The 24,453-nt window shown below is 51.9% G+C and overlaps 1 protein-coding gene across 1 annotated transcript; it reads right to left on the reverse strand.

The window, feature by feature from the left end:
- Positions 1–257: 257 nt before the first annotated feature.
- Positions 258–16,983, reverse strand: PPIL4 (peptidylprolyl isomerase like 4). Its single transcript, XM_061579248.1, has 14 exons — positions 16,894–16,983; positions 16,142–16,282; positions 14,662–14,729; positions 13,846–13,910; positions 12,171–12,288; positions 11,709–11,854; positions 10,656–10,752; positions 9,917–10,033; positions 9,041–9,165; positions 7,518–7,584; positions 5,590–5,701; positions 4,790–4,889; positions 2,254–2,323; positions 258–1,710 (listed from the first exon to the last, which is right to left on the reverse strand). The coding sequence occupies exons 2-14, from the start codon at positions 16,209–16,211 to the stop codon at positions 1,249–1,251; spliced, it is 1,617 nt and encodes a 538-aa protein (XP_061435232.1). The 5' UTR covers positions 16,212–16,282; positions 16,894–16,983; the 3' UTR covers positions 258–1,248.
- Positions 16,984–24,453: the final 7,470 nt, after the last annotated feature.

Genomic DNA, 24,453 nt, shown 5'->3' on the forward strand with positions numbered 1-24,453 from the left:
TTTTGTTATTGTCCGTCACCGTACAACAAACATTGCGTTCGGTCGTCTTGCCCACGCAGTGGGCAGTGGCGGGCGCAGAGATGCTGGCAGCGTCGTCCGTTTTGGTCGCTTCTCAGCCAGCGCTTGGGTGGGTGGCTGGGTGGGTGGATGGGTGGCTGGGTGAATGGCTGGGTGGGTGAGTGGCTGGCTGGGTGGCTGGCTGGAGTTTTCCGTCCGGTCGCTCCGCAAATGGCCAAAACTCACCGACTCGACTAAAGTAAAAAAAAATATTTTGGTTTTTATTGGGCCAGGGAAGTGCCCCAAAAACTGAATTTCTTTACGTGGCCGGCCGCGCCGATCGGAAGGACGGCGGTCGCCAGCAGAAGTTTATTTCCATACAAACGATAGCGAAGGGAAGCGTGCTCACCACGTGGGCATTTACAGCCCGCCGAATGCTCGAAACGCGGAGGGAGGGGGGGGGGAACCGGAGGCGCCACGCGGAGAGAGACGGGCACACTGCAGACTCTAAATACATAGCAGCAGGCATCGTCAGGGTCGGGATGGAACCCACGACCTTCTGCACACCAGGCGAGGTCGTTAACATCTCCTAGCCACCGTGATGATGATGATGAGAGAGAGACGCAGACTCCAAATGTACAGCAGCAGGCGTCTGGGTCGGGATCGAACCCACGCCTCCTGCGCACCAGGCGAGGTAGTCGACATCTCGCCAACGTCAGCAGGACGTCTCCCGTAGACTCGGTGAGGCTTGGCTGGGTGGGGGGGGTGATGCTGACGACTCCCGCCCGTCACTGCTATGCCAAGCCCTGGACCCGTGAACCTGACCGCAAAGCAGCACCGAGCTCTGTAGTAGTATAACGGTGGACCCGGCCACTCACGCGTGTGTGTGTGTGCGCGTGTGTGTGTGCGTGTGTGCGTGTGTGTGGTGGTGGTGGTGGAGAGGAGGCTCGTGAAGGACGCTGCTACTGGCCAGTCGGAGGCAGTCGCCCTCCAGCAACAACGGAGGGCGGAGGAGCGACGCTCACAATAACGAGCGGAGCGCCGGGCGTGTGTGCGTTGCTGCGCTACGAACCCAGCGACCGATCCCACCACCCCCACCCCCCCCCCCCCCCCCCGAGTTCGATTCCCCCGGTTTTATGAACAGGTCCTGGTCCTCCCCTGGGTCGGCTCGGCCTAAAATGAGTACGTGCAATGGCGTCCAAAACATCGGTGGCCGGGCGCGGTGTTGGCGTGCGTGCGAGTATCCGTCCCCTACTTCCTGTCTCGCCGTCTCTCCCTCTCCCTGTCTCTCTCTCTGTCCCTCTCCCCAACACTCTTCCCAACTCTCTCCCCAACTCTCGCCCTGTCTCTCTCCCCATGTCTCTCCCCGTCTCTCTCCCCGTCTCTCGCCCTGTCTCTCTCCCCATGTCTCTCCCCGTCTCTCTCCCCAACTCTCGCCCTGTCCCTCTTCCCATCTATCTCCCTGTCCCTCTCCCCATCTCTCGCCCTGTCCCTCTTCCCATCTCTCTCCCTGTCCCTCTCCCCATCTCTCTCCCTGTCTCCTCTCTTCCCATCTCTCTCCCCAACTCTCTCCCTGTCTCCTCTCTCCCCGTCTCTCTCCCTCTCGCTGTCTCTCTTCTTCCCCCTCTCCGGGCCTCCGGCGTCTCTCTCCCGTCTCTCCCGCGACCGACTCCGGCTCCTGCGCTTCTGCTTCCGTTCGTGCTTCGCGCTTTCCTGAAACGCATAGGGGGAGGAGAGGGGAGACACGGAAAAGAGTGGGGAGACGCGAGGAGGAGAGGGAAGACACGGGGAGGAATGGGGAGACACGAGGAGGAGAGGGGAGATGAGGGGAGGAGAGGGGAGACACGGGGAGGAGAGGGGAGACACGGGGAGGAGAGGGGAGAGGCAAGAGACACGCAAACTCCAAATATACAGCAGGCGTCGGGGTCGGGATCGAACCCACAACCTCCTGCACACCAAGCGAGGTAGTTAACATCTCCCCATGCACACAGCGCACACATCCATAGATCACACAGCACCACACACACTACACAGCACAACACACAAGACACACACTACACTACACACACACGACACACACACACGACACACACACACGACACACACACTACACACACTACACACACGGCACACACACACACACCACACACTACACACACACACGACACAAACACTACACACGGCACACACACTACACACAGCAACACACAGCAACACACGACACACACACGGCACACACACGAGCAGGGGCTGTACCTCGAGCGTGCGTCTGCTGGGCTTCGTGGAGGACTGCGGCTCACAGTCCAGGAGGAGTTCGTAGCCGGCACTGGGAGACCTCGTCAAGGAAGGGACCTCACCACCACTCCGCCAACACCGCTCACCGCTCACCGCTCACCGCTCACCGCTCACAACTCACCGCTCAGCACTCACCCCTCACCGCTCACCCCTCACTCCTCACAACTCACCGCTCACCCCTCAGCGCTCACCCCTCACCACTAACCCCTCATGTTCTGCAGATGTAGATGCCACTGGTTCTTCACGTTCTGTAGATGTAGATGCCACTGGTTATTCACGTTCTGCAGATGTAGATGCCACTGGTTCTTCACGTTCTGCAGATGCCACTGGTTCTTCACGTTCTGCAGAGGGAGATGCCTCTGGTTCTTCACGTTCTGTAGATGTAGATGCCACTGGTTCTTCACGTTCTGCAGATGCCACTGGTTCTTCACGTTCTGCAGATGTAGATGCCACTGGTTCTTCATGTTCTGTAGATGTAAATGCCACTGGTTCTTCACGTTCTGTAGATGTAGATGCCACTGGTTCTTCACGTTCTACAGATGTAGATGCCACTGGTTCTTCACGTTCTACAGATGTAGATGCCACTGGTTCTTCACGTTCTGTAGATGTAGATGCCACTGGTTCTTCACGTTCTGCAGATGTAGATGCCACTGGTTCTTCACGTTCTGTAGATGTAGATGCCACTGGTTCTTCACGTTCTACAGATGTAGATGCCACTGGTTCTTCACGTTCTACAGATGTAGATGCCACTGGTTCTTCACGTTCTGCAGATGTACATGCCACTGGTTCTTCGTGTTCTGCAGATGTAGATGCCACTGGTTCTTCACGTTCTGTAGATGTAGATGCCACTGGTTCTTCACGTTCTACAGATGTAGATGCCACTGGTTCTTCACGTTCTGTAGATGTAGATGCCACTAGTTCTCACGTTCGGCAGATGTAGATGCCACTGGTTCTTCACGTTCTGTAGATGTAGATGCCACTGGTTCTTCACGTTCTACAGATGTAGATGCCACTGGTTCTTCACGTTCTGTAGATGTAGATGCCACTGGTTCTTCACGTTCTGCAGATGTAGATGCCACTGGTTCTTCACGTTCTGTAGATGTAGATGCCACTGGTTCTTCACGTTCTACAGATGTAGATGCCACTGGTTCTTCACGTTCTACAGATGTAGATGCCACTGGTTCTTCACGTTCTGCAGATGTACATGCCACTGGTTCTTCGTGTTCTGCAGATGTAGATGCCACTGGTTCTTCACGTTCTGTAGATGTAGATGCCACTGGTTCTTCACGTTCTACAGATGTAGATGCCACTGGTTCTTCACGTTCTGTAGATGTAGATGCCACTAGTTCTCACGTTCGGCAGATGTAGATGCCACTGGTTCTTCACGTTCTGTAGATGTAGATGCCACTGGTTCTTCACGTTCTACAGATGTAGATGCCACTGGTTCTTCACGTTCTACAGATGTAGATGCCACTGGTTCTTCACGTTCTGCAGATGTACATGCCACTGGTTCTTCGTGTTCTGCAGATGTAGATGCCACTGGTTCTTCACGTTCTGTAGATGTAGATGCCACTGGTTCTTCACGTTCTACAGATGTAGATGCCACTGGTTCTTCACGTTCTGTAGATGTAGATGCCACTAGTTCTCACGTTCGGCAGATGTAGATGCCACTGGTTCTTCACGTTCGGCAGATGTAGATGCCACTGGTTCTTCGCATTCCACAGATGTAGATGCCACTGGTCCTTCGCATTCTACAGATGTAGATGCCACCACCTCCGTCTATTGCGCGGCGGTTGAACTTACGACTCTCGGTCCGAACGGGCAACTGGACATACGGACCGGGTTTGTTGGCGTCTCTGCAAGTTCCTAAGTCGAATGCTCGCAGGTCGAGGAGTCTCCACGTATTCCGCGATCGAGCGAAGGGAACGACGTCGCAGCGTAAGCAGCAATACGCGGGGGCTGTAACGAGCTGCCCCGGCGTAGCGTCGTCGTTTTCGTCACCATTACCACGAGGCATCGGGATGCTGCTGGATGCTGATGGACGCTACCCACCACGCGCCTCGGCCGTCGTCCGGCCTGCGTCCGCCGCGTCATCTCGCGTTGTTACTGCCGACTGTTGCTTTACCCCTCTACATGAAATGCTATTCATCATCTCGACTTAAAGCTTTCGTCACGTAGATGGGTTCAAACAAAATAACAAAAAGAACAAATAAACTACGACATTTCGATCGCAACGCGAGCCTGGTGACGACCGCTTGCGATCGAAACGTCGTAGTTTTTTTGTTATTTTGTTGGAATTTTTCGGGTTATTTTCTTTGAACCCATCTACGCGACTTTACTGACAGACCCAAAGAATCTCGTTATTTACCACAACGCGATTGTTCCACAGGAACGCAGCCACTGCTAGCGCCACGTTTTAGGAGCGCACCGACTGAACGCGTGAATGGGTTTGGAAGTTGCTGTGAGCGTGCGTGCGGGCGGGCGGGAGTGAGGATACGTCTGCTGTGCCGGCTTGGCTTTCTCCTTGAGTGCCAGCTTACTGTGGACGGGCTTGTGATGACTCAGTTCCCTGAGCTCGTCCTTGCTGTAGTGGCCACCTGCCCGGCACAGAGACAGAGACCCCGAACCCCATTATAGAGCGTTGGAGGCAAGTGTGTTAGCGAGCAGCAACGCCGATGGAGGCCGGCACGGCACGTGAGGGGGTGGCCAGCACCATGCCCGCCCACCTTTGTCTCCCTTCACCTTCCAGTGTCTCCCCTCTACCCCCCCCGCATCTCCCCTCTCCTCCCCCCCGTGTCTCCCCCTTCCCCCCGTGTCTCCCCCCTCCCCCCGTGTCTCCCCCCGTGTCTCCCCCCGCGTCTCCCCCTCCCTCCGTGTCTCCCCCTCCCTCCGTGTCTCCCTTCTCCCCCCGCGTCTCCCCCCTCCCCCCGTGTCTCCCCCTCCCTCCGTGTCTCCCCCTCCCTCCGTGTCTCCCCCCTCCCCCCGCGTCTCCCCCCTCCCCCCGTGTCTCCCCCTCCCTCCGTGTCTCCCCCTCCCTCCGTGTCTCCCCCCTCCCCCCGCGTCTCCCCCCTCCCCCCGTGTCTCCCCTCTCCCTCCGTGTCTCCCCTCTCCCCCCGTGTCTCCCCCTCCCTCCGTGTCTCCCCCCTCCCCCCGTGTCTCCCCTCTCCCCCCGTGTCTCCCCTCTCCCCCCGTGTCTCCCCTCTCCCCCCGTGTCTCCCCCTCCCTCCGTGTCTCCCCCCTCCCCGCGTGTCTCCCCTCTCCCCCCGTGTCTCCCCCCTCCCTGCGTGTGTCCCCCACCTCGTCCTTTCCACTTGACCTTGGCCACCGATTGGCTGAAGTCGACGTGAATCCGTCGGTCGTCAATGAGGACGTTGTCCATCTTGAAATAGGCTCGCTCGCAGTCCTCGCTCTGTAGGGTACACAGCATCAGCAGCATCATCAGCAGAATCAGCATCATCAGAATCATCAGCAGAATCATCATCAGCAGCATCATCAGCAGCAGCATCATCAGCAGAATCATCATCAGCATTATCAGCAGCAGTATCATTATCATCAGCAAAATCATCATCAGCAGAATCATCATCATCAGCAGCAGCATCATCCATAAGAGGTTTATTTGGGGATTAGATCGTGTAAGTATCTCAATGTTGTGTCGTTAAACCCGTCACCACCCAACTCAGCCAATTAGTGAGAGGGTTTGTCACGTGAACAGAACGTGGCCAATTCGTGACCGGGACAGCACTAACACGGTGTGTTGGACTCGAATTGTAAATGTCATCACTCTCCAACAACACAACCGCGGTGCTGAACTTCTAACGAATTGGCCACGCTCTGTTTACGTGACAAACCTTTGTTTTTTTCGGTAAAGTCACGTAGGTAAAAAAAGGAAAATAAATTAAATCACGACGTTTCGGAGGCAACGCAAGCTTCCGTCTTCAGGTGGAACCGTCACAGCAAAATTGCTGCACTCTGATGTTGTAGGAGAAAACATAAGTCTCTTTAATTAAGTAGAACGTGTCGTCTATATTAATTTAAAATTGCCCATTTTGATGTGACGTCACATTTCTCAAACTCCCCCCCCCTCCTCGTCACACATCGTCACAAATGTATGACCACCCCCCCACCCAGGTGCGTGACGTCATATATAGACGGCTCCTTTGGCAGTAGCGGCTACACGTCAATAGGGGGCGATCGAGGGGCTGAGCCCCAGTGCTGAGAGACTCTGGGCCATAGGACCCAACGGTTGCCCTGTGGATCGTGAAGTTAAACTGCATTTTGGATATTCATAAAACGTCATTCGCGGGCCATACAAAATTATCAACTTAAAAATTAGCCCGTTATATTTGGTCAAACATTCAATTAACTCGCCCCTAATGCGATGGGCTGGAACTGCTTCTCTTTGGCGAGGCGTGTGACGATGTTAGCTGGTATCGATGATGCTGCTACTCGCAACTGCTTTTCCAGGTTTGCTCCTAGATTTATTGAATTTCGAGTCCCGCATGCGGTTGCCTTGGCAGGGCCACACCAAATGATTTTGCGGGCCTCATACGGCCCGCGGGCCGGACGTTCCCCCACCCGTGTGTTAAAGGGACAGACCCCAGACCCCAGGAGGAACCGGGTACCCGATACCCGTACCCTACCCGATACCCGGCTACCCGTACCCCGTTTGCGACCCTGGTGCGGCCGGGTACGGGTAGGCCGTGAGTCACTGGTGAGTAACCGTTTGTCACTCATTTCGGGTAGGGTACGGGTAGGGAACGGCTACCCGTACCCGGTCGGGTACGGGTACCCATTTGCGACCCTGGTGCGGCCGGGTACGGGTAAGGAATCAAAACCCGTTTGCGACCTCTGCATCACTCCCAGATCCTTCTCGAAGGTTTCGGAAGGAAGGCGTGGCTAGGGCGGAGCAAGCCACGGGCCGAGGTGGTCGTCGTCCAGCTGAAAACGAGAAGCTCTTGAAGCTTGAAGAGCCCAAGGGCAGTGCCGTACCACTGGTAAGGGACGGCTCAGCTTATATACCAGTGAAGATCCAAGCTGCACTCAAGCAGAACTTATAGATTAGCCAGTGAGAGGCATATCAGTCTGGAGGGCACACTCACCATAGTGTATCGGGTGTGAGGGGCCATACCCCTCCGTGTTAACTGTTAATTGTTCAAATAAATTTGCGTTGCTTCACGTAAGTTTCCTCTCTGTCATTGGACCCACGACACACAAAGTTTCCTTACCTTCGTGAACTCCACAAATGCGTAGCAGAGGGACTCTCCGGTCTTGCGGTCGCGTATGATCTCACAGCTGCGACACACACGCAGATACACACAGACACAAAGACCCCCACTATAGCCTTAACAGACTGTCGGAGAAAAAAGCTGTTAGCGAAAAGCACCCAGGAAGGTCACGGGGCAGACCCAGGTGCCACGGGTCGACTGACCGAGATGAGTGGGCGATGCACCACCTGTGCCCCCTACTGTGCCAACTTGCTGTGCTTTAGCCACCCGGCGCTCCGCTCGTTGTTGTGAGCGTCGCTCCTCCGCCCTCCGTTGTTGCTGAGCAGCGTACTTCACGAGCCTCCTCCTCCACAGAGGCCGATCTTGACACCGCTGGTACCGGTCATCGGCAAGTTCACTCAGCTCCACATCCTCCTGTACCACGTCACTCCATCTCTTCTCTAGCCCGTGTCGTGCCCGATTAGCCCCCCTCTATCCGGCCAAACAGAAGCTGCCTGGGCACGCGGTGGCTGCTACGTGACCCAGCCAACACAGCCGAACACAGGTGGCAATTCAAGAGACCTGATAGGGGTCTCATTGGCAAGGGGGTAGCGAGTCTGAATGAGTGGGTCGATGAGTGCGCGACTGGGAAGAAATGGTGGGTGAGGTGGTGGGTGGGTGAGGTGGTGGGTGGGTCAGTGGGGAGCGGTGGTGCAGTGGTTAGCGCTACGCTGCGCTGCGAATTCGCTTCCCGCTCACGGCCACCAACACCGGTGATTAATTATCTGAACTGAGTGCCTCCCCTAGGTCAATTCAGCCTCAAATGAGTACCCGGTGTGGCGGTGCGTAGTGAACATCGCCACTGGGGAGACAAAGGCGGCCGGGCGTGGTGCTGGCCACCCACCCTATCGTGTGTCACAGCGCCGGCCTGCATCGGTGCTACTCGCTAACAGCACTTGCCCCAACAGTCTGTCACAGGCTACACGGGAGACCTTTGTCTTTGTGTGTTCATAGGCGCTGCTGCTGCTACTCGCTAACAGCACATGCCCCTACAGTCTGCTACAGGCTACACAGGGGACCTTTGTCTTTGTGTGTCCATAGGCGCTGCTGCTGCTACTCGCTAACAGCACTTGCCCCTACAGTCTGTCACAGGCTACATAGGGGATCTTTGTCTTTGTGTTTGTGCGCTACGGCTACTCGCTAACAGCACTTGCCCCAACAGTCTGTTACAGGCTACACGGGGGATCTTTGTCTTTGTGTGTTGATAGGCGCTGCTGCTACTCGCTAACAGCACTTGCCCCTGCAGTCTATCACAGGCTACACGGGGGATCTTTGTCTTTGTGTGTTGATAGGCGCTGCTGCTACTCGCTAACAGCACTTGCCCCAAAAGTCTGTTACAGGCTACATGGGAGGCCTTTGTCTTTGTGTTTTCATAGACGTTGCTGCTGCTGCTACTCGCTAACAGCACGTGCCCCAACAGTCTGCCACAGGCTACACGGGGGACCTTTGTCTTTGTGTTTGCGCGCTACGGCGGTGTGCTGTACCTGGCGATGGGTCCGAATCGAGAGAAGATGACCTCGAGGTCGTCGTCGTTGGTGACGGGGTTGAGCTTGCACACGAAGAGCACCGAGTCCGGAGGAGCAACGTCAGCATCGGGGAGGTCTCCGATCTGAGCGCACGCGGGGAGAGGGGAGACACGGGGGGAGACACGGGGGGAGACACGGGGGGAGACACGGGGGGAGACACGGGGGGAGACACGGGGGGAGACACGGGGGGAGACACGGGGGGAGACACGGGGAGAGACACGGGGAGAGGAGAGACACGGGGAGAGGGGAGACACGGGGAGAGACACGGGGAGAGGAGAGACATGGGGAGAGGGGAGACACGGGGAGAGGGGAGACACGGGGAGAGACACGGGGAGAGGCTAGGGTTAGGAATTGATGATGCTGCTGATGATGCTTCTGCTGCTGATGATGCTTCTGCTGCTGATGACAATGCTCCTGATGATACTGATGATGCTGCTGATGATGATGCTACTGCTGCTACTGAAGCTACTACTACTGCTGCTACTGCTGCTACTGCTGCTGCTAGTACTGCTACTACTGCTGCTACAACTGCTGCTGCTGCTACTGCTGCTACTACTGCTGCTGCTGCTACTGCTGCTACTGCTACTACTGTTACGACTGCTGCTGCTGCTACGACTGCTGCTGCTGCTGCTACTGCTACTACTGCTGCTGCTGCTACTGCTGCTGCTGCTACTGCTGCTGATACTGCTGCTGATACTGCTGCTGCTGCTACTGCTGCTGCTACTGCTGCTACAACTGCTGCTGCTACTGCTACTACTACTGCTGCTGCTACTACTGCTGCTGCTACTGCTGCTGCTACTGCTGCGTGTTGAAGCGAGCGGCACAACTCCGCACCATCTCCAGCAGCGTCGCCCGGGCCTTGGCCTCCTTCTCCGACGAGATCTCCGCCACCTCCTCCACCGACCTCCCCTGCATGTCGTTGACATCCTCGTCGGCCCTGATGCGTCCGCTCTGTGACACACACACATCATCACCACCATCGTCAGTGCCACCGTCATCATCGTCACCATCATCATCACCACCGCCACCACCACCACCATCACCACCACCATCACCATCATCATCACCACCACCACCATCATCACCACCATCACCACCACCACCATCATCACCACCACCATCACCACCACCATCACCACCATCATCACCAACACCACCACCATCACCACCATCACCACCACCACCATCACCACCGCCACCACCACCACCACCACCGCCACCACCATCACCACCATCACCACCACCATCATCACCACCACCATCACCACCACCATCACCACCACCACCATCACCACCACCACCATCACCACCACCACCATCACCACCACCACCACCACCGCCACCACCATCACCACCATCACCACCACCACCATCACCACCATCACCACCAACATCACCACCACCACCATCACCACCACCACCATCATCATCATCACCACCACCATCATCATCATCACCACCACCACCATCATCACCACCATTATCATCATCACCATCATCATCATCACCACCACTATCACCACCACCGCCACCATCACCACCATCACCACCACCACCGCCGCTCGCTCCTCACGTCGAGTTGTTGTGCCGTGGGCTCCGGGGAGCGGTCCGGAACGCAGAGTCCCGGGGGGTCCGGGAAGGGGTCGTCCAGCACCACGGTGTGGGACAGCCTGCACACAAAGCAGCACACGCAGCAGCAGAAGCAGGAACAGTAGTAGTAGCAGCAGCAGTAGCAGCAGCAGCAGCAGCAGCAGCAATAGCAGCAGCAATAGCAGTAGCAGCAGCAATAGCAGCGGCAGCAGCGGCAGCAGCGGCAGCAGCAGTAGCAGCAGCAGTAGCAGCAGCAATAGCAGTAGCAGCAGCAATAGCAGCGGCAGCAGCAGTAGCAGCATCAGCAGTAGTAGCTGCAGACAAAGATCAAACAAAGATCCCCCGTTTAGCCTTAACAGACTGTAGGGGCAAGTGCTGTTAGCGAGCACCTATGAAGGCCGGAACGGTACACGAGGGGGTGGGTGGCCAGCACCACGCCCGACCGCCTTTGTCTCCCTAGTGGCGATGTTTACACACTACACCAGGTACTCATTTCAGGCTGAGTCGACCTAGGGGAGGCCCGGTACCGGTTCAGATAATCGTCACTGGGTGTTGGCCGTGAGCGGGAATCGAACCCGGGTCGCCAGGTTCATAGCGCAGCGCGCTAACCGCTACACTACCGCTCCCCACGTAGCTGCAGGAACTGTGGGGGCACACGGTAGCTGCAGACACACACACAAACACACACAGACACACACAGACACACACACACATAGACACACACAGACACACACACACACATACACACACACACACAGACACACACACACATAGACACACACACACATAGACACACACAGACACACACAGACACACACACAGACACACACACACAGACACACACACACATAGACACACACACACACAGACACACACACACACAGACAGACACACAGACACACAGACACAGACACACACACACGCCCTGCACCAGGCACTCATTCGATGCCGAGCCGACCTCGGCAAGGCCCGGGCACTGGTCCGGGTCAGAACTGTGGAGGCGAGAATCGAACTCGGGCAGTTTTTTTTTCCCTACCGGACGTCCTGGTAGGGGCGGTTCTCGCGGTCGCAGAACGCCTCGGCGATGCGTCCCAGCACCTCCATGCCCTCGGCGACCTCCCCGAACACGGTGTGCTGCTGCCCGTCCAGCGAGTCGAGCCCATCGATCACGGTCAGCAGGAACTGTGGGGGCACACGGGAGGCGTCGTCACGCAAGCGTGTGGGTGGGTGGGTGAGTGGGTGGGTGGGTGTTTGAGTGGGTGGGTGGGTGAGTGGGTGAGTAGGTGGGTGGATGGGTGAGTGAGTGGATGAGTAAGTGGGTGAGTAAGTGGGTGAGTAAGTGGGTGAGTGGGTGAGTGTGAGTGAGTGAGCGAGTGGGTGAGTGGGTGGTGTGAGTGAGCGAGTGGGTGAGTAAGTAGGTGAGTGAGTGAGTGAGTGAGCGAGCGAGTAAGTGAGCGAATGGGTGAGCGAGTGAGCGAGCGGATGAGGAGTCACTCACCTGTGATCCGTGTTGCCCAGAGCCATTGTCCACCATGGAGAGAGTTCCCTTCTTGCGGTGTTTGATTCTCGGAGTTTTCTCCGCATCAAAGTACCTCGCCTGGGGTCCATAGAGCTGGCTGCGGAGTTGACGCACACACAAAGACAAAGATCCCCCCTATAGCCTTCAACACTGTTGAGGCAAGTGCCGTTAGCGAGCAGGCAACGCCTACGAAGGTCGGCATGGCTCCACTAGGGGGTGGGGGGTGGCCAGCACCACGCTCGGCCGCCTTTGTCTCCCCAGTGACGATGTTTACACATCGCACCAGGTGCTCAGAGGAGGCTCAGGATCCGGTGCAGACGTTTTGTCACCGATGTTGGTCGTGAGCGGGAATCGAACCCGGGGCCGGTGGGTTCGCAGCGTAGCGCGGCGCTACCACCCCAGACTCACTCACACGAGGCCCTAAACAAGTCCGCTGTCTCTGATGTGGGCCAATCAGCTTCAAAGACAACGCAAAGTAGATATATGATCAGAGCATTCTTGATTTCGCATTAACATGCTAATTTCTCACACTAACCCTAACATCATGCTAATCTCTCACATTAACATAGCCACTTTCTTAGACCTCGTTTGCCAGTACCAAAATATAATGATAGGGGTTTTTTCCCCTTTCTTCTGGCAACAAAACTGAAACCTTTTTACAAGGATTCATGTTACTGCATTAACCACAATACTTGCAGTTAAAATGCATACAAAAAACACACTCTGATAATTATATATGCATTGTGTTTGTCTAATTGGTGTTTGAACACCGTAACACCTTCTGTTTTATTACCACAAAGGGCAAAGCCTAATCTCGCAATGGTGGCGACGTGTTAACTACCTCGCCTGGTGTGCAGGAGGTCGTGGGTTCGATCCCGACCCTGACGACGCCTGCTGCTGTATATTTGGAGTCTGCGTCTCTCTCTCATCATTATCATCACGGTGGCTAGGAGATGTTAACTACCTCGACTGGTATACAGGAGGTCGTGGGTTCTATCCCGACCCTGACGATGCCTGCTGCTGTAGATTTGGAGTCTGCGTCTCTCATCATCATCATCATCACGGTGGCTAGAAGATGTTAACTACCTCGCCTGGTACGCAGGAAGTCGTGGGTTCGATCCAGACCCTGACGATGCCTGCTGCTGTAGGTTTGGAGTTTGCGTCTCTCTCTCATCATCATCACGGTGGCTAAGAGATGTTAACTAAAGTTGATGTCTGTCTGTGTGAGTCCATATGTGTGTGTGTCGATGTGTTTCTATGTGTGTGGGTCGATGTCTGTGTGTAAGTCGATGTGTGTGTCTGTCTTTTTTGCCCGGGCAACGCCGGGTAATTACCACTAGTAACATATAAAACAAATTGTTTACAAATATATATCTTTTTATTTTTAATGATAGAATATAGTATTGTCATCAGTATGACATAAGTATACCAAGTTTGCAGTCGATACCACATTGGGAAGTGGATTAAAATTAAGTTGGAAGATTTGAGGATACAACAACAACAGAGAGAGTGAGTTAAATAAAAGCGCGTAAAATAAAAAGGGGAAACCTCTATTATCATCGTTTGAGTGAATGTAGTTATTTTTTTCATAGTTTTGATAGCACCGGCAGAAAGGTCCCCACAGATATGGAGGAGTTCTCTCTCTCTCTCTCACCTGAACACCGACTCACCGCCCCTCCCTGTGCCAGTCGGATCTCCGGTCTGCACGATGAAGTTTTTCTGAAAGATCAGAATCAGAATCTTTGTTTAGACAGCTGCAGCAGCAGGAGGAGGAGGAGGAGGAATCCGATGAGCTATGAAGCTCTGCCATAATATCGGTTAGTGCTGTACTGGTATACTACACTATACACTACTATACAATACACTACACACTACACTACACACTACACTATACACTACACTATACACTAGTGCTGTAGTAGTATACTACACTATACACTACACTATACACTAGTGGTGTACTAGTATACTACACTATACACTACACTATACACTAGTGCTGTACTAGTATACTACATTATAGACTACGCTATACACTACTCTCTGTGAGTCGATGGGTCTCTGTGTGAGTCTCTGTGCGAGTCTAAGTGTCTCTGTGTGAGTCTACGTGTCTCTGTGTGAGTCTACGTGTGAGTCTACGTGTCTCCGTTTGAGTCTAAGTGTCTCTGTGTGAGTCTCTGTGTGAGTCTCCGTGTCTCTGAGTCTCCGTGTCTCTGTGTGAGTCTCTATGTGAGTCTAAGTGTCTCTGTGCGAGTCTCTGTGTGAGTCTAAGTCTCTCTGTGTGAGTCTACGTGTCTCTGTGTGAGTCTCTGTGTGAGTCTACGTGTCTCTGTGTGAGTCTACGTGTCTCTGTGTGAGTCTAAGTGTCTCTGTGCGAGTCTCTGTGTGAGTCTAAGTCTCTCTGTGTGAGTCTACGTGTCTCTGTGTGAGTCTCCGTGTGAGTCTACGTGTCTCTCCGTGTGAGTCTTACCTGCACGCTGTGGAACAGGCAGTAGTTGTAGTACTTCACCTTGCACAGCTTGAGAAAGTTGAGACTCGCTGAGATACAAAGACGGGGGGGGGTCACAGCAGGCCGGTGTCAGTGGCCACACGGCAACAGACGACGGCTCGCGGCTTAAGACGCAGCCAGCGATTGGTCGCTCCACTGCTGGATGAAGGCCTCGGCCATATTTCACCACCAACACAGTCTATATGTGTACACTGCATCGGCAATAGGGCGCTATGGTGGCTAGGAGATGTTGACTACTTCGCTTGGTGTACGGGAGGTTGTGGGTTCCATCCCGACCCTGACGACGCCTGCTGCTGCTGCTGTAGATTTGGAGTCTGCGTCTCTCTCTCATCATCTTCATCATCACGGTGGCTAGGAAATGTTGACTACTTCGCCTGGTGTACGGGAGGTCGTGAGTTCGATCCCGACCCTGACGATGCCTGCTGCTGTAGATTTGGAGTCTGCGTCTCTCTCTCATCATCACGGTGGCTAGGAGATGTTAACTACCTCGCCTGGTGTGCAGGAGGTCGTGGGTTCGATCCCGACCCTGACGATGCCTCCTGCTGTAGATTTGGAGTTTGCGTCTCTCTCTCTCATCATCATCATCCCGGTGGCTAGGAGATGTTAACTACCTCGCCTGGTATGCAGGAGGTCGTGGGTTCGATCCCGACCCTGACGATGCCTGCTGCTGTAGATTTGGAGTCTGCGTCTCTCTTATCATCATCATCATCATCCCGGTGGCTAGGAGATGTTAACTACCTCGCCTGGTGTACAGGAGGTCGTGGGTTTGATCCCGACCCTGACGACGCCTGCTGCTGTATATTTTGAGTCTGCGTGTCTATTTCTTATATCTATGGACTGTATCTATGTGTGGACTGTATCTGTGGACTGTATCTATGGACTGTATCTAAGTGTGGACTGTATCTGTGGACTGTATCTATGGACTGTATCTATGGACTGTATCTGTGGACTGTATCTGTGGACTGTATCTGTGGACTGTATCTATGGACTGTATCTATGGACTGTATCTGTGGACTGTATCTGTGGACTGTATATGTGGACTGTATCTATGGACTGTATCTATGTGTGGACTGTATCTATGGACTGTATCTATGTGTGGACTGTATCTATGGACTGTATCTATGTGTGGACTGTATCTATGGACTGTATATATCTGTGGACTGTATCTATGGACTGTATCTGTGGACTGTATCTATGTGTGGACTGTATCTGTGGACTGTACCTGTGGACTGTATCTGTGGACTGTATCTATCTATGGACTGTATCTGTGGACTGTATCTATGGACTGTATCTGTGGACTGTATCTGTGGACTGTATCTATGGACTGTACCTGTGGACTGTATCTGTGGACTGTATCTATCTATGGACTGTACCTGTGGACTGTATCTGTGGACTGTATCTATCTATGGACTGTATCTATGGACTGTATCTGTGGACTCACTGCGGGGCCGTTCCTTGGTGTACAAATCCACCACCACGTCTCCCAGCGTCGTCTCCAGAATCACGGACATCTTCACTCCGACCTCCTCAACGTCCCACCAACGTCCACCCAACGTCCACCCAACGCAACCTCCAGCAGCGTCTACGGCGACGGAAGTTCGTCAGCAAACATCAAAACAATGCGCATTGTCGGAGTCTCCCACTCACCACCACCACCATTCACCACCACCACTCACCACCACTCACCACTCACTCAGCCCTCACCACCACTCAGCCCTCACCACCACCACACTCAGCCCTCCCACTCACCACAACCACTCACTCACTCAGCCCTCACCACTCACCACCACCACTCACCACCACCACTCACCACCACCACCACTCACTGAGCCCTCACACTCACCACCACTCACCACCACCACTCACTCAGCCCTCCCACTCACCACCACTCACCACCACCACCACTCACTCAGCCCTCACCACCACCACTCACCACCACCACCACCACTCACTCAGCCCTATACCACCACTCACAACCACCACCACCACTCACTCACTCAGCCCCCACTCACCACCACCACTCAATCAGCCCTCACCACCACCACTCACCACCACCACTCACTCAGCCCTCACCACCACCACTCACCACCACCACTCACTTACTCAGCCCTCACCACCACCACTCACCACCACCACTCACTCACTCAGCCCTCACCACCACTCACCCACACGCGCTCAGCACCCCCCACTCACCCCTCAGCACCACCGCCGCCACCACCACCAGGCGTACAGGGCGAACAGCTTCCGAGTTCACGCGGTGACCCCCACCGGCTCCCCCCCTCGCCCCTCCCCCCTCGCCCCTCGCCCCTCCCCCCCTCCCCCCCTCGCCCCTCCCCCCCTCGCCCCTCCCCCCTCGCCCCTCCCCCCCTCGCCCCTTCCCCCTCGCCCCTCCCCCCCTCGCCCCTCCCCCTCCCCCTCCTCCCCGCCCCCTCCTCGCCCCTCCCTCCTCGCCCCTCCCCCCCTCCCCCCTCGCCCCTCCCTCGCCCCCTCCCCCCTCTCGCCCCTCCTACCCCCTCCTCCCCGCCCCCTCCTCGCCCCTCCCCCCCTCGCCCCTCCTACCCCCTCCCAGCCCCTCCCCCTCCCCGCCCCTCCCCCTCCTCACTCCGCTCCCCTCCCTCCTGCTGCTGCTGCGTCTCTGTCCGCATCTTGCCGCTAGCGGAGCGCGCGCAATCAGCAGCAGCATCAGCATTATCATCAGCATCATCAGCGTCGTCATCAGCAGCATCATCAGCAGCAGCATCATCAGCAGCAACATCATCAGCAGCAGTATCATCAGCAGCATCAGTATCAGCATTATCATCATCAGCAGTATCATCATCAGCAGCAGCATCAGCATCATCAACATCATCATCAGCAGCAGCATCAGCAGCATCATCAACATCATCAGCAGCATCATCATCAACATCATCATCAGCATCATCACCACCATCAGCATCATCTACATCATCAGCAACATCATCAGCATCATCAGTATCATCATCAGCATCATCAGTATCATCATCAGCAACATCATCAGCATCATCAGTATCATCATCAGCAACATCATCAACATCATCAGTATCATCATCAACATCATCATCAGCATCATCACCACCATCAGCATCATCTACATCATCAGCAACATCATCAGCATCATCAGTATCATCATCAGCAACATCATCAGCAGCAGTTCCAGTTTCATTGATGAGGAACAGCCCACGTCATGGGACCTCCTTTGCCAGTACCGACATACGAGAGGAGGTTTTCACCTAAATCTTGACTTGAAGCTTTCGTGACTGCAGGAATTGACATTCTTTGGGTCTTTCGGTAAAGGAGTTTTTGGTAAAAAAAATTATATAGAGAATAAAAAAAACGACTAGTTTTTATCTTCTTGTTTCTTTCGGTAAAGTCACGTAGAAGGGAAGTAATAAAATAATAAAAATAAAACATAATAAAACAATTCTCACGACGTTTCGGCTGCTTGCGTTGTAGCCGAAACGTCGTGAGAATTGTTTTATTATGTTTTATTTTTATTATTTTATTACTTCCCTTCTACGTGACTTTACCGAAAGAAACAAGAAGATGAATCCCTGCAGTCACGAAAGCTTTAAATCGAAAGACTAGTTTTTATTTTGATTTAAAGCTTTCGTGACTGCAGGGATTCATATTCTTGGTACTTTCGGTAAAGTCACGTAGAAGGGAAATAAAAACATAATAAAAATATTAAACAATAAAAATTCTCACGACGTTTCGACTGCAACACAAGCAATCATCATCAGGTGTGAAATCCACAGCAAGAACATTTGAAAAAAGTGGCGGTTTTTTTCTGTTAACAGTAAAAATATAGGTACAAAAACAAGCTTTTCAATGCACACACTTTTAGTTGTACTCAAAATTATAAAATACATACTTTTGACCCCAAAATTTATAAAATTTTACTTGCTCTATAAAAACGGGTGGCTTCCTTTCGATGTGTTTAATTTTCTTCATGCAAGCCCCCCACTTGTATTAAGCATGTTAAATTTGATTAATTCTGGGATAAAAATGTTTTCCTACTTTTGAGTGCAAATAAAAGTGTGTGCATTGAAAAGTTTGTTACATACCAATTTTTTACCATGATTAATGTCGGCTTTGGGGACAGTCTACGAGTTGTTGATTTGTCAAAAATGTCAGGTGCGTGGTTAATCCGCAAATCGGATAAACTACACGCCAATAATCGAGAGTTGACTGTATTGTGTATTTTACGTAGCATTAAGGTTGACAACTTGAATGGCCCGTGAAATATAAACTTTCACGTGTGATTACTCTCTGGTTCTTTCGGTAAAGTCACGTACGTATAAAATACAATTAAATTACGACGTTTCGATTGCAACACAAGCAATCATCATCAGGTGGAAAAACCACAGCAAGAAAAAAAAAAATTTCTGAAGGGGGAGAGAGATGCCGTAGTAAGAGGTTATATAGGTAAAGAGGGGGAGGGGCAAGGTAGGGGGAGGGTAGGAGGAGGGGAGCGTTGTGTGGACGCTAGGAGACCAAGGTGCTCTGCAAACCTTCGGGCTGCTATCAAATGTTTGTTCATGAAGCCATCCAGATATAACACATTCCTGCGGAGGGAGCTGGTAAGAACGTTGGGTTGCTCGGTCAATGGCCTGCAGGGTCAACGGCAGCGTGGTGTATTCCGCAAATATGCCCGACTGTGAGGGCGGGCACAAGCCGGCGTGAGTAGGTTAAACGTTGAGTTTTATAAGGGCACCACGGGGTGACCAGCCCCTCCCCACCCAGCCCCTCCCCACCCTCCCCACCCAGCCCCTCCCGACCCTCCCCTCTCCACCCAGCCCCACTCCTCCCATTTTTGGATGCACGACGGACGGACAGAATAATCCCCTGTGGGCTGGTGTAACCAGGAGGTTCCTACCAGTATAATGTTTGCATGGTGTACAGTCTGGAAAGTACCCCACGTGGCAAATTTCAAGTTTGTTGCATGTCGGGAAGTACGCTAAACATTTTGAACAGACACATATTCACAAATTTCCCTTTTATATATATGGAGATTATAATATAGATAATATTGGTCGCGAAAGCCTTCGTGTTAAACTGTGAGAGTGTTCGCTCAATACACGGTCAGCATCGCAGGTCTTGACGACAGAGGGCAGACGAATCACTCTGGTGAACCGTGATTCGGTTACTTAATAACTCCTTGGGGGCGGTCCATAAATGACGTCACGCACATAGGGGGGGGGGTCAGACATTTGTGACGATGAGTGACGAGGGGGGGGGGGTGTTTGAGAATGTGACGTCACATCAAAATGCGCAACTTTAAATAAATATAGAAAACGCGTTCTACTTAATTAAATAGACTTTTTAATAAATGTTTTCTCCTACAACATCAGAGTGCAGCGCCACATTAAATACGCACTACAATAACTACAAAATCGTCCAAAATCGCGTGACGTCATTTATGGACGGCCCCTTGGTATCATCGCAAACCAGTTTCAAACAAGGATTAGCAACAATAAAACTATAAAAAAACGAATACACTGATATTTTATTTAGTTGTATCAGGTTAGCTATATAGCCGATATGATAGCTCAAGGATGTGGCTTATCATGCGGAAGTTTCGAGCAGCAGCCAAATACTCTAAACACGTGCCGTTGATTCAAAATGTAGAGGGAAAAACTGGAGGGCCCGGAGAAAAATCCAGGCGACCAAGGAGATAGAGAGACACACACAAACTCAAAATATATAGCAGACATCAGGGTCGAAACCACGACCTCCTGCATATGGGGCCAGGGAGTTCAAATCTCATAGCCACCACTGCAGCATACAGAGGCCGCGTGGATTTGTGGAAGAAGTAAAAATAAATAATATTTTTAAAACGTTTTTAAAAAGACGCTTTAATAAACTGCACCGTACGAGTAATGGCAGAACTCCACGACTCCAGGAAGCGGCCCCGAAGCTTGCCAAAATGTAAGGGAGCGTGGCGAATTACAGCCGTGAATTTACCGTGGACAATTAGACCCAAGCCGAAATATAACATATACAAAAGAATGTTTTCAAATATATAATTTCTATTTTGTATGATAGAATATAGTATTGTCATCAGCATGACATAAGTATACCAAGTTTGCAGTGGATACCACATTGGCAAGTGGGTAAAAATCGAGTTACAAGATTTGAGGATACGACAACAACGACAACAACAACAGACGGAGTGAGTTAAATAAAAGCGTGTAAAAAAAGTGTGATAGCCGCTTCTATTGTTGTCTGTCTGGTCCTCGCTTTGGTGGCTGCTGACCGCAGCAGATCATCTCCTGCGACAGTCGTCCGTGCTGGGCCTCTCTGCCACCATTAAGAGCCCCGTGGTTTTGTGGCTGCAGGCACCGGCCCTCCTTGGGTTGAACTCTGCCCATGCTTGCCTGGCCCTGCCCTGCCTCCTGGGGCTTCTTGGCCCTAGTGTCCACCATCCCCTGTTCTACTTTGCACCCTGGCCCCACGTTGCCTAGCGGCCTCCACAGCCCTTAGGCAGCACTCTGAACACCTTCAGTGGCCTCCTTCTCGGGCTGCACTAGCTCATGTAAGATCATATATGCACGGGGTGCCACGGTGGCTAGGAGATGTTAACTACCTAACCTGGTATACAGGAGGTCGTGGGTTTGATCCCGACCCTGACGATGCCTGCTGTGTTTTTGTAGTCTGCGTCTCTCTCTCTCTCCATGGTCGCGTGGATTTATCTCCAGGTCCTCAGGTTTTTCCCTCCACATTTACAATCAATGTCTCACATTTACAGTATTTGGCTGTTGCTATATATTTACACGTGATGATGTAGCTCAGTGGGCCTTAGCTGGTAAAATAAAACTTTTAGTTTAGGTGGAGCGATGGAATGAGTTCATCTTACAGGTGCAACGTAGATTGCTTTGAGGGATGACTGTAATGATGACCTGCGAACCCCATAGTCCAGCAGTGGATAGATGATGACTCGTGATGATGACTACTTATAGTGGTTGTGCGATGATGGAGAGGTGCCTGGTGTGGATGTCGTGAATGGTGATCGCGTGAAATTTTCTCCAGGCCCTCCGGTTTTTCCCCACCACGTTAGAATCAGCATCCCACGTTTAGAGTATTTGGCTGCTGCTATACATTTCCACATGATCATAATGATGATGATATCAGCCACTTCGTTGAGATTATCATTTGTGATAGCCAGGTCGCTTCTGAAAAAGAGCTGCTACATAGCAGCTCAGAGGGGCCTTACCTGGTAAAATAAAAAATAAAAGTTTAAATGCTAGCATCACATGCTCGGCGTTCGCTGGTTTGACTTCGCAAGAAACAATGAAATTCCAGAGCAGACTGGTATGTGGGGAGATTTCTGGTTGCACAGCTGTGAGGCACCAGCCTTTCAGAAACATAATCTATGTTTTGGACATACCGCTCTCATCCTCTGTGTCGATATACCACGGTACAATGCAAAATCTGCCCGCGGCTGGAAATGGTGGTTTCTAAGGTCAGACCCCAGACACAACTGGATGTGGCAGGTCGTGATAAATCGTGGAGTCTCGACTGATGGCACGTGGATGGCTGCGGAAGAATCGGTCGACATGGAGGAACGCAGGGCGTTATGACCACGTGCCAGTCAAGCGTATCAGCGAGCGAGTGAGTGAACGAGTGGGAACAGTCGGTGATAATTCCCAAAACTAATTTAAAAAAACGTAAGAAAATAAACACTGTAATAATACAGCATGGAAGAATGTTTCAGTGATTTTCTCGTTTCCTCTGACTTACGTCTTCATGTTCGAATTATATTTTAACTTGAGGTGGATCCCAGTGGTGTACTCTCCATGCGTGCATTGTTGTTTCAATTAATTTTGAACTCTGTAAAACATTTCTCGGTTGATATTTTAACATTGTGGCGATGACATTCTTGAGCCACTATCCCTGCAAAAGAATGGACGAATCCCACAAGATTTAAGGAAATTTAAAATGACCTGCGGGCACCACTGGAGTAAAAGTTAAAGTGAGCCATCTTTTTTTCCCCCCACGAGATGGGTGGATAATGAGAGCATAGACCGATGCTTGTGCCCAAATTTCACATTAGCATAAAGGATGGCAACCGCATTCACTTATTGTCCCCTGCCCACAAATGATTGTTAACTCTGAATCAAACTCACAATGGTTTTGAGTGTTCCTGAAGGCAGATCGCAGTCACGTTGCCATATATAGCAGGCGTGACCAAAAAGATCTCCAAAATTCTAAAAAAACATAAGATCCAAGTCCGATTCAGTACAGTACATAAAATCCGTGATCTAATTCCATCTGTGAAAGATGTCATTCCTCGCTTACAATACCCTGGAGTCTACAAACTGAGTTGCAGTTGTGGTGATTGCTACATTGGAGAAACGAAACGTCATATCTCTGATCGTGTCCGCGAGCACAAGTCAGATCTGAAACACGGCAAAACTGATTCTTCCGCCGTTGCCGATCATTGCTACAATGCTGTGGGCTCTCATGAAATTGTATTTTCCGAGACCAAGGTGCTCTGCAAGCCTCCTGGCTACCATCAAAGGTTTGTACACGAGGCCATCCAAATATACAAACACAGACATAATTTCAACCGTGATGATGGGTACAAACTTAGTAATCATTGGAAAGATGTTATCTACCATGCAAAAAATATTTAACTACACATTTTTTGGACCATCTTATCTGACAGGTACTATTTTACTTTACTGAGTGTTAACATCCCCAGCGTTTAACAGTACTCTCTTTATTGTCAGCCAACACTGGTATAAAGATGGGCATTTCCGTTTCTTTTCTATCATGTACATCCACAGTGACTTGCGCACAAACACGTCCACGCCGAGGACGCCCACGAGTACCTCGCGCCCTCTTTTAGCCCCCCCCCCTCCCGATACGTTCCATTCATTGGCTACCACATTCTGATAAGCTCCTCCCCCGCTCTCCTCCCCTAAACTTGTATTTAAGGGCTTGCATCTTGAATCCCTGCCTCACTTGATGCAGCAAATCTGGCTGTGACGGTCCCACCTGATGACGGAGACTTGTGTTGCCTCTGAAACGTCGTGATTTTATTGTTTTGTTTTATTAATTTTAATTTCATTTTTTTACCTACGTGACTTTACCGAAAGAACTAAGAGTATGGACCCACTAAGCTGCTTCAGAGCACTTTTTCAGAAGCGACCAGGCCATCACAAATGATTGCTCAACTAAGAGGTAGATCACATAGAAATGTATAGCAGCCAAATACGTGATGTTGATTAAAAATGTGGAGGAGAAAACCGGAGGACCCGGTGAAAAATCCACGTAACCACGGTGAGAGAGACATGCACACTCCAAATATACAGAAGGCGTTGGGGTTCGGATCGAACCCACTCCTCCTGCATATCAGGCAAGGGAGTTAACATCTTGCCACCGTGGCGCCCCTCAAGGTATCTCCAACCTGAAATCTGACATTGATGAGCCGATGACCCAGCTTTGATGGCCTTTGGAAATTTTATGGAGGAGTTACAAAATCATCTACAACAGGACTTCAATAATCAACTCACACCATTGGAACCTCATTTGCCAGTAAAAAATATGATAATTGTTTTTTTACCCTTCTATCTGGCAACAAAACTGACACATTTTTTACAAGGAGTCATGTTTGCATAGACCACAATACCTGCCGCCATAATGCAAACAAAAAACATAACTCTGATAATATATGCATTGTCCTTGAAGTTGATTGGTCCACACTCGAGACAGATTTCTTTAGAGCCTAGT

This window comes from Lethenteron reissneri, chromosome 69 (assembly GCF_015708825.2).
Source record: "Lethenteron reissneri isolate LAM-NWPU_2019-01 chromosome 69, ASM1570882v1, whole genome shotgun sequence".
NCBI lineage: Eukaryota > Metazoa > Chordata > Hyperoartia > Petromyzontiformes > Petromyzontidae > Lethenteron > Lethenteron reissneri.

What these genes read in the sequence shown, in the direction of transcription:
- PPIL4 (XM_061579248.1), bottom strand. Translation starts at nt 16,211, where the DNA reads ATGTCCGTGATTCTGGAGACGACGCTGGGAGACGTGGTGGTGGATTTG. An exon ending in CATTTGTGGAGTTCACGAAG is followed by an intron (nt 5,702 to 7,517) that starts GTAAGGAAACTT and finishes TGTACCCTACAG; the next exon opens with AGCGAGGACTGCGAGCGAGC. An exon ending in CCAGCAGACGCACGCTCGAG is followed by an intron (nt 1,711 to 2,253) that starts GTACAGCCCCTG and finishes TATGCGTTTCAG; the next exon opens with GAAAGCGCGAAGCACGAACG.